This window comes from Myotis brandtii, unplaced genomic scaffold (assembly GCF_000412655.1).
Source record: "Myotis brandtii unplaced genomic scaffold, ASM41265v1 scaffold277, whole genome shotgun sequence".
NCBI lineage: Eukaryota > Metazoa > Chordata > Mammalia > Chiroptera > Vespertilionidae > Myotis > Myotis brandtii.
In genome coordinates, this window is record NW_005360548.1 from 709,425 (window position 1) to 720,041 (window position 10,617).

The following is a 10,617-nucleotide window of genomic DNA, read 5'->3' on the forward strand; positions in this document are numbered from 1 at the left end:
GACGGTGCGCAGGCGCGAGCCGCGGGAGGCGGGGCATGGGCGTTCACAACAGCCACACTCTAAAAAGGGGAGGGGGCTGGCCGACACGAGGCTCATTTGCATTCTACGCCCCGCCCCCTTTTCGCGAACGGAGGCTCGGATTTAGAAAGGGCTGAATCCGGGAAGTTTCTGCTGACATGCAAATGACATGGGGGAGATATGCAAATAATGCTATTTACATGGACAAGCCCATCTTCTCAGAGCCGAGAACGCTGCGGAAAGAGTAGCCGGGTCGGGATGTGCCATGCAAACATCGATGTCTTTTACATGGACAGCCCCACCTTCTCACAGCTCAAGAATAGGGATGAGATATTGAGAAATGTCGGCGCAGGTAGTTGGGAAATATATGTAAATGAATACGCCAGCAATAATTTACATAAGGCCTTTATATAACGGAGGAAAACAGTGCGGAATGTCCTTGAGGGGAGGGATCTCAGACTAGAAGGGATGATAACCCACTCCGCCCTGTCCCCTCGCGACAAGTGTTCGAGTCAGAATAAAGTAACCCAGGAAAGCCATGCAGAGATGTTTGCATGACAGCCTTGTCTTTTTTTTTTAATATATTTTATTGATTTTTTACAGAGAGGAAGGGAGAGGGATAGAGAGTTAGAAACATCGATAAGAGAGAAACATCGATCAGCTGCCTCCTGCACACCACCTACTGGGGATGTGCCCGCAACCAAGGTAAATGCCCTTGACTGGAATCGAACCTGGGACCCTTCAGTCCGCAGGCCGACGCTCTATCCACTGAGGCAAACCGGTCAGGGCCAGCCTTGTCTTTTAAGAACATTTTAGGCGACTGAGCCTGGGAGAATTGTGTTGGAGGTTGACACATCCAGACGGAAGGGAGGTCCACTTAAATGCCCCCACCCCCTGGCTAGGTGGAACAGAGACGCAGGCCTTCCCTGTGTGGGTTAAAGCAGACTTGAGGGTGGCTAAGCAGTTGGGAGTGTCCAGAGGGGACTTATCTGTCCCTGGCATAGCATGAGGTGTCCTAGGTTCACCTGGACACAGATAATATACTGGGCTGGATTCAGTATGCACGTGAGTCCAGGTTGCACAAAGTCCCACATACACACAGAAAGGGTTCATGGTCACATACAGGTATCAAAGGAGTCAAATTCACATCAAAACACACAAAGACTGCCGTGCACGGCTTAGTGGTTGAGCATAGACTTATGAACCAGGAAGTCACCGTTTGATTCCTGGTCAGGGCACATGTGCTGGTTGTGGGCTCCGTCCCCAGTGAGGGGCGTGCAGGTGGCCAATCAATGATTCTCTCATCATTGATGTTTCTTTCTCTCCCTCTCCCTTCCTCTCTGAAATCAATAAAAAATATATTTACACACACACACACACACACACACACACACACACACAAAGACCTAAGAGGCACTCATGCAAGTTAGACACTACCCAGGCTTTCAGGCATCAGGCATGTATAGGTATCACCCACAGGCCTAAATTCTTATTCATGTTGTTCGATGTCCCAAAGAGCCTCATGAATACAATCACTAAGGACACAGAATTATCACAAACAACAGTGCCACACACACAAGCAGCACATATTCCGACAGATACCATCAATAATGGCACACAGGGACATCAGTGTTATATATGTGGACCTCCAGCGCACATTGTCACAAAATGTGCACACAGTGACAGACTCCCTCGTTAACAGGCACCTACCTGAGTCATGGAGTCATGGAGTCATGGTGTACCCCCACACCATGTCTGATCCAGAAACGTGGCCCCAAACACCATGATACTCATTCTTCCATTGGATACCTCTTCTGCCTCCCCTCCCTCCCTGCCATCCCAAAATGATGAAGGCCAAGACACAGGTATAAACAATGCTTTATGGGAGTGGAGAAGTAAGCCTTCAGGTAATAAATAACTCGTACTCGCAATGGCAGGGCGGGGGGAGCTGGGGCCAATGGCCCTGGTCACAGGCTTTGGGAACTCTTTGAGAATGGTTAGGAGTTCGAGGGGGATAGGGGGTAGCCAAGACAGAGGAAGCAGCAGCAGGTATGGATTCCCCCCTCCCCCATGGCTCAGTCTTGCCCCTCAGCCAGGCCCAACCAGGCCAGGGAAGGGGAACAGGTGTCAGGACAGCTTCTCTGGGGCCAGGTGAGGGACTTGGCCTCCCGGGCCCTAGGTCTGGACCCCAGTCAGAAGGACAGGGCTGGTCCTGGAGAACAGGTGAGCTGAAAGAAAAGTGTGAGGTGAACTGGAAGGATCCTGGCTCTGTCCAGCTGGTGTGTCTGTCTCATTTCTGGGTATCTTTGTGCCCTCCTATCAGTGTCTGTCTCTCCATACCTTTCTCTCTCTCCAGGAGTTTCTACATTATCTGACTTTCTATTTCTCATCTGCATGTAATTTGTGGCATTCTCTGTGAGAGTTTCTCCTTGTTTCCTCAGAGAGCTGTCTCCTTGAGTCTGTAAAAAGGTAGCTCAGTGTCTAAATTTCATGTCCCCACCTTTGTATCTCTATGTAACTTCTACAGTCCTGGATCATCCTGACGCCAGGTCTTATTCTAGGGCTTTCTAAACTGAGGATACACATTCAGTCAGTGGTTCTTGCTCTGTTACAGATATCAATGCCTGGGAGCTTCCAGGAATCCTGAAATCACTTCAGAATCTTTGGGGGGAGGCCCAGGCATCAGTAACTTTTAAAGATCTCCAGGTGATTCCAATGTGCAACACTGGATTAATGGGATGGGAAATCAGCCTCGACCAATCTTTGATTGAAAAAGAATAAAATAGAGCCCAGCCAGTGTGGCTCAATGGTTGAGCATCAACCCATAAACCAAGAGGTCTCCATTTCGATTTCCGGTTTCAGGTTCAATCCCCAGGAGGGGGATGCAGGAGGCAGCCAATCCATGTGTCTCTCTCATTGATGTTTCTATCTCTCTATCCCTCTCCCTTCTCTCTCTCTAAAATCAATAAAAACATTTTTTTAAAGAATAAAATGGAATACATAGAAAATATCGGAGTGCATCATATGTAATAACTAGAGGCCCGGGTGTTCGGGTGAGGTCCCTCGGCCTGGCCTGCGGGGATAGGGCCAAAACCGGCTCTCCAACATCCCCTGAGGGGTCCTGGATTGCGAGAGTGTGCAGGCCAGGCCAAGGGACCCCACCGGTGCACGATTGGGCCTGGTAGGGATTGAGGGAGGGCTCCAAGGTGTGTCCAGCCTGTCTTGCCCAGTCCGAATCTGCCAGACCCCAGCAGCAAGCAAACCTACCAGTCGGAGCGTCTGCCCCCTGGTGGTCAGTGCACATCATTGCAATTGGTCGAAAGGTCAGACACTTAGCATATTAGGCTGTTATGATATAGGATATTGGTCCATGGAGATACAAAGCAGATAAGTGGGTGCCAGAGGCTGGAGAGAACGAGGAGTGACTGTTTAGTGGGTACGGAGTTTCCTTTTAAGGTAATGAAATGTTTTGGAACTAGACAGAGGTGGTAGTTGCACAATCTTGTGAAAGTACTGAATGACACACTTTCAGATGGCTAGATTTATCTTATGTGAATATCACCACAATTTAAAAAAAAAGAATATTGGTGCTAAGAAAACATGTGTTTCAGTTTTATGTGTGTGCCTGTATTAGATCAACATATATTTCCTCCAGCAGATTGCAGTCAACAAAGTGAAAAAACATCATCTTACTATATTTGATTCCCTGAGAGCAAACCCTGAAACAGACCCTGGGCTAAGCCCTGGGGGGAAGAGTGTACTCATTCATTTCTGCATAGCCAGAGTCTTTCAAGGGATAAAAGGAAGAAAAAGAATAGGAGTTGGTGTAAGAAAGGAGGCGGGAGGACAGGCGCACCCAACCGAGGCACAGCAGATGGAAAGGCCTGGATGGAAAAAAGAGCACTACCCAAGGAACTTACCCAGGACTCCTCTCTCTCAAATTCCATATGCACTCATCAGGAAATCATTTTGGTTTTGCCTTCAAAGCCTATCCAGTATAACCCCGTTCCCCCACAGCCACTCTGGAACTGCCAATGGCTGGGAGGGGAAATGGGCATGAAGTGCAGAGGGAGCACTGGGAGGACATTCACACCCCTAGAGAAGTCAGGATGGGACCAAATCCTGTAGGATCTTGCAAGCCTGTCAAGTCGTTTGGAATAAACAAGGCTTCCTGAAGGAGAGGGAGGAAGTTAGTATGGAAAAGAGGGAAGGAACAGTGTTCCTGGCAGAAGAAGCAAAATGAGCAAAGACCCAGAAATATAGAAAAAACTTTAGTGTGGCTACAATGGCCTGAGAGGTGGAAAGAGATGCAAGTTGAGGCAGGAAAGAGATGCAGAGTCAAACACCAGGCTGAGGAGCCTCAGCTGTGTCTCATGGACCCTGGGAGCCATGAATGGTTTTAAGCAAGAGAGACAGGATAGGATGTGCTTTAGAAAGACCCAATGGCTACATTAAGAGGGCACAAGACTGGAGACAGAAACCAGGGAGGATACAGAACCTATATACACCTAAATACCTTCTCTGCCCCCCTTCCTCCACCATCATCTCTCACCTTCACTTTGCAGTAGCCTGCTCACTGGTCTTCCAGGTCATGCCCTCCACACAGTCCCCCACTATATGCAGTAAGAGGGACCCTATGAACACCCGAATCAGATCCCATCCCTCCTCTGCTCAGAACCCTCCTATGGCTCCCACCCCATCCAGTGTATAAGCCAGAGTCCTCCCTGTGGCTCAGAAGGCCCTAATTGATCTGCTTCCCTCCACTTCTGACCTCATCTCCTGCTATACCATACCACCCCCTCAACATACACATACACACACACACACACACACACACACACTCCACTCCAGCCACATTAACCTCCTTTGTCTTCTCTACTCATGCCAGGCATAGCACTGCCACCGGGCCTTTGCACTAGCTGTTTTCAGCCTAGAACACTCTTTCCCCAAATCCCCATATAACCTCCTCCCTTACCTTCTTTGAGTCTTTGCCCAAATATCACCTTCTTGCCCTGGTCGGTTTGCTCAGTAGTTAGAACATCAGCCCAAAGACCGAAACGTCTCGGGTTTGATTCCCAGTCAAGGGCACATATCTGGGTTTCAAGTTCACTCCCCAGCTAGGTTGGGGCAGGTGAGGGAAGCAACCAATCAATGTCTCTCTCTCACATCAAGGTTTCTCTCTCTCTCTCTCACCCCCTCCTCCGTCCCCTCCACTCTCTCTAGAAAAATCAATGGAAAAAATATCCTTGGTTGAGGATTAAAAAAAATGTCACCTTCTCAGTAGGGCCTTACCTTATCTTCCTGTTCAAAATTCCATTCCCCACCCCACACCCCTCCTTGCCCTGCACAGCTCTTATCTCCTTAATGACTATATAATTTACTTATGTATCTTATTTATTGTCTGTCTCCTCCATGAAGGCAGGGATTTTTTAAAATACATTTTTATTGATTTCAGAGATGAAAGAGAATCATCGGTCGGCTGTCTCCTGCACACCCCACACTGGGGATCTAGCCCACAACCTGGGCATGAGCCCTGACCGGGAATCGAACCATGACCTCCTGGTTCATAGGTCAATGCCCAACCACTGAGCCATGCTGGCTGGGCTGAAGGCAGAGATTTTGTGTTTCATGAGTGACTTGAACAGGGCCTGGCACATAGTAGATGCTCAATGAATATTTCATGAAATATGAATGGGAGGGTCAGAGATCCAGGCCAGACTTCCCCTGGCCAGGAAGATGGTTCCTTTAACTCGTGTTTTTGCATTTTTCTTTTGCTGTTTCTCTTGTCACCTTTCCTTTTCTGTGTCTCTGTCTCTGTTCCATACTCCCCCTTGCCAGGAGACCACCCCTGCAGTCCCTGAGTCCCCAATATCCCACCTGGCTCCGCAGGTCTCAGCAGCCACAGGGCTGCGGGGCCACGGCCTGGGCACTCCGAGGCTGCCGCAGCTGGCGAAGGGAAGCATCACCGTACTGAATGCCTGAGCCCATCCTCTCGGGGTCGAGCTCACCTGGGAGCGAGGGGAGAGGTCAGGATGGGTCCCTTGGAAACCTCTGGCCCCTACCTTCCACTCCCACTCCCACTCCCACTCCCGTCAGTCTGGGCCTCACCTGAGTCGATCTTGTTCAGGATGGTGCGGGCACACTTCAGGAAAGCCTCCTCCACGTTCTCCCCTGTGAGAGCACTGGTTTCCAGGAACATTAGTTCTGGGGGCAGACGCTCAGGTCAGGACCTCAGTCAATCCCCATCCTCTACTCCAACCCTGACCTGCTGCCTCTCATTCTGTTCCTCAAACGTGCCACCTTTGCCCTCACTCCTGGCCTTCATACACACCATTCCCCTGTCATGAATGCCCTTCTCCCCAGGTACTCACCTAGCTCTTCCTTCAGAGCTCAGATCACACATCTCCCCGAGAGAGTCCTCCCTGACCTCCCAGGATGGGTCAGGTGCCTCCTCGGGCTCCCATGGGCCCCTGTGTCTCCCCCAGCCTGGTCCTGATCCCTCTGGGTTATCACTGTGTGGAAATGCACTTGCTTGCCCACCTACCTCACACTGGACTGTGAGCTAGGCCCATGCTGTCATCATCACTGTGTCCTTAGCACCATCTAGCAAGGCCCAGGTCCACTACAGTTCACCCATCAGTCATATGACAAGGCCTCAAAGTAAATTAAGAGCCAGGATTGAAACCCACATCTTTCTGATGGCAAAACCTCCTCTAAACCTGGAGGTTACAAACTGGAAGAACATGGACAGTCCCTAAGCCAGCAGACATTTGGCCAACACAATATTTTCAAATGGGTTTGTACTTGCATTCCTTTTAACAGGCTATCAGTCTTGTACACTCCATTGATGCCAGTGCCTGCGAACATGGTCAACCCCAACCTATCTCCTTTAATCACAAAACATGCCTGTCCCCTAGGGCCACTGGAGTTTGCAGTCTCTAGCTTACACCAATACCCTGTACCCTCGCCATGGTGGTTGAAACCTTCTTAGCAGCCAGCATTATCAAGTACCCACTCCATCCAGGGGGTGCTGAAGGCTTCCCATGAACCATGCCCCTTAACCATCATGTGGAATGTGAGACAGAAACATTGTGAGCCCCACTTTCTAGACAAAGAAACTGAGGACCAGAGCAGTCACATGACATACATGTGGCAACACTCACATTTGAACTCAGCCCTCTCTAAACCTCCACATGCTCCTGCTGGACACGGCCAGAGAGAGCCAGAAGGTCCACGGCCCCAGTGGACTGTTCCCATCCCTGTGGCTCACCCTATGGCTCTCACCGTTCTCCTGGGCAAAGCGGGAGGCCTCCAGGAAAGTAACCTCACGCTCCAGGTCCAGGTCCTTCTTGTTGCCACAGAGGATGACCACGATGTTGGGGCTAGCCAGTGTGCGGGCGTCTGTCAGCCAAGCAGCCAGCGAGTTATAAGTCTCCCGGCTGTGGAGAAGAAAAAAGGGAGGTAGGTGCAGGAGAGGGGCCACCCAGATCCTACCCCATCCACTTCGTACACCTACCTGGTGATGTCGTACACCAGCAGGGCTCCAGCTGCCCCTCGGTAATAACTCCGTGTCACAGACCTGGGGGGCCAGGGGGACCCAGTCACCTCAGAGGCTGGGGTCTGCCCCAAGACTGCCCCCCTCTGCAGAGAGAGACTGGTGGTTTGGAGGCCCCCTTCACTACTGGCCCTTCCCCCAAAACTTGGCATGATCTGGTCTCACTACAATGCCTCTCTGTCTCACAGTCTCTATCTCCCTCAACCTCTATATCACTTAGCTCTTTGTTTGCCTCTTAGTCTTTCTCTGTCTTTGACTCTCCTGTGTCCCTGTCTTTCTGTATTCCTTCATTGGTCTGTCTTTCTCTCTGTCTCTGTTGTGTGTGTGTGTGAGTGTTTAAATCTCTATTTCTGTCTCTGTCTCATTCTCACATTTTCTGTCATCTCCCTTTTGCCTAGTCCTGGCCAGATGCTATGCAACTACATCTGTTTATCCCTCTTCTGCTGTGTCTGTGGGAGGCCCCCTTCCCAGTGTGGCCAACTGTCTGCATCTCCCTGTACCACCAGTCTGGGTCCTCTAGAACGCATGCAATCATTCCGCAGCATTTATTGAGCACTTACTGCAAACCCAGTTTGTGTCGCACACCTGTCTTTCCTTCGCCCTCTCTGTCTCTGGCCTGGCGTCTGTGCACCTCACACAGTAAACTAACACACGATTAACTTAGCAGCTCTTCTTCTCTTGTTTCTCTTCTGTCTCTTCCTCAGACTCAGGGTTTCTATATGTCTATCACCTTTCTCCAGACATTTCCTGAAGACATACTGTGCACTGAGTAACTATTCGTTACTCTCTCTGCTAGTCCTGTCCCCCTTTCCCTGTCTTTGTTCTCTGTCTCATCTCAGTTATCTTTCTCTTCTTCTCGGTCTCTCTCTTTCTCTCTCCTCTGTTTATCTCTTTCAAGTGTCCCTTTCTCTTTCTGTTTTAGTCCCTCTCTTTCCATCTCTACCCTCTGATGCCCACCCCAGGTATCTTTCTCTTCAGGCTTGGTCTCTCCCTGGCTCTCTCACCCTTTATTATGCTTCTTTCTCAGTCTCTGTTTCTCTCACTGTCTCTGTCATCCTCTCTCCAGGCTCCTCCTCTCTTTGTCTGTCTGTACTTGCTACTCAGTCTCTGTCTCTCTCCTTCTGCCTTGCCTGCCCTCTCAGTATCCCCTTGCCCCTATCATTGTATCTCCAAGTGTCTCTGCACACCTCTCTCTCCCATTTCCTCTCCTCTCTCCTCCCCCACCCCCACTCTCTCTCTCCTTGGGAGCCCAGCCCACTTACCGAAACCGCTCCTGGCCAGCTGTGTCCCAAATCTGCAGTTTCACAGTCTTCCCACCCACGTTAACTACCCGAGATCCGAATTCCACTCCGATCGTGTGGTTGGAGTCCTGTTTGACTGGGAGTAGTGGGAGGGCAAAAAGAGGCAGTGCAGGGGCTCAGAGGATTCCCTGTCCTCCAAGGCCCCCTCAACCCGTTCCCATTTCTGGGGAGACTGAGGCTCAAGGAGGAACTAGCAAAGAGCATACACCATAGCAAGAACCAGGCAGCCAACACTGGAGTGTATCTATGGGCAGTTCTGCCCCTGTCCATCCAACCATTGCCCACTTATTCACACCATGCCCATACCCATCATTCAGTGCTCCCGGGACCACTCCCAGACACTCACATTTATTCTCAATGAACTGATGAAGAAGACATGATTTGCCAGTTCCTGCACTGCCAATCACCAGGAATTTGAAGAGAAAGTCTGAGCAGATGGAGCCAGAATCAGGAAAATCCAGACAAAGAGAAACATACAGGAGAAAATATGGAAACCAAGAGGCCATTACAGTTACAGGGAGAGAAACAAATACAAGCAGAGTAGTGGGTAACAATAATAATAGAAAATTCTTATATAATGCTTACCATGTACCAGACACAGTTCTAAAGTTCTTTACCTACATCAACAACTCCCTTAATCCTCAGGAAAACTCTATGAGGGAGTTGTACTAATAATTATCCCCATTTTCCAGATGAGGAAACTGAGGCCAGAAAGGTTAACTCTCTTGAACAAGGCCCCCCAGCTAGGCAAAGCGGGTATTCAAACCCAGGCCAACTGGCTCCAGAGTCCAAGATCTTAGCTATTACAATGCTAAGGCCTCTTTTATCAAGGACTACAATCTCCTCATTTGCCGTGGACATGACCACAAAACATTTCCCCAATAGGTTTTTTCTGCTATGTTGGTAGCATAGCATTCAGCCTACTGGGAACATTTAAAAAAAAAAAAAAAGACTACAATATCACCCTTGCCCCTCATGACTTCACCTGCTACCACTCTGACTCATTAATTCCACTCTAGCCTCTGGCTTTCAGTCTACTCCCTGAAGATGACAAGCTGCTTCCGGCCTCAGGGTCTTTGCACTTGTTGAATGAGTGCTGCTCCCTCTGACTCCTAAACCAGTGATCTTTCTACTGCACCCTGTCCTCCCACCTCCTATCCATCCATCCTGATTTTCCAATTCTAAGTCCCTCCTTCCTTCCCCTCTACCCAAGGCCCTGCCCCTATTCTCAAGCTTGAGGCCCACCCCTTGCCACTAGCCCCACCCCATAATTCAAAGACAACTCATCCTCAACCCTATTCCAGACCTCTCAAGCCAGAGCAGTCACAGGGTCCAGAGCATCCCTTCAGGAAACCCTTTAGTCCATCAAACTCGATCCCTGCTATTCAGCCCTGCCCCAACCACGCAGGCTCCGCCCCGACGTTTTAAGGCCCACCCTCTCCCTCAAAGCCACCTGATCCATCATGCCAGGCCTCCCTCAATTCCCGCCCCAACTATTAAACCCATAACCAGACCCGCAGGCCCCGCCCAAATCGATTAAGCTCAGCCTCAGACCCACTAAACCCCTCCCAGCACACACTAGGCCCTGCCCCATAATACCAGACCCCGCCCCCTGACTAAAGCCCCGCCCCATTCCCGCAGGCCGCATCCTTCCAGGGCCCGGACACCCGACCGCAGCAGACGCCCAGAATCCTCACCGTAGGTCTCGGCCATGACTCGGTCGTGGCCGCTCAGGGCCGCAAT

The 10,617-nt window shown here is 50.3% G+C and overlaps 1 protein-coding gene across 1 annotated transcript; it reads right to left on the reverse strand.

Annotated features, from left to right (window-relative positions):
- Positions 1–1,878: 1,878 nt before the first annotated feature.
- On the reverse strand, positions 1,879–10,611 carry RAB4B (RAB4B, member RAS oncogene family). Its single transcript, XM_005868781.2, has 8 exons — positions 10,572–10,611; positions 9,221–9,301; positions 8,836–8,950; positions 7,535–7,597; positions 7,303–7,457; positions 6,127–6,222; positions 5,896–6,026; positions 1,879–2,246 (listed from the first exon to the last, which is right to left on the reverse strand). Exons 1-7 carry the CDS (start codon positions 10,585–10,587, stop codon positions 5,911–5,913), a joined length of 642 nt encoding a protein of 213 aa, XP_005868843.1. The 5' UTR covers positions 10,588–10,611; the 3' UTR covers positions 1,879–2,246; positions 5,896–5,910.
- Positions 10,612–10,617: the final 6 nt, after the last annotated feature.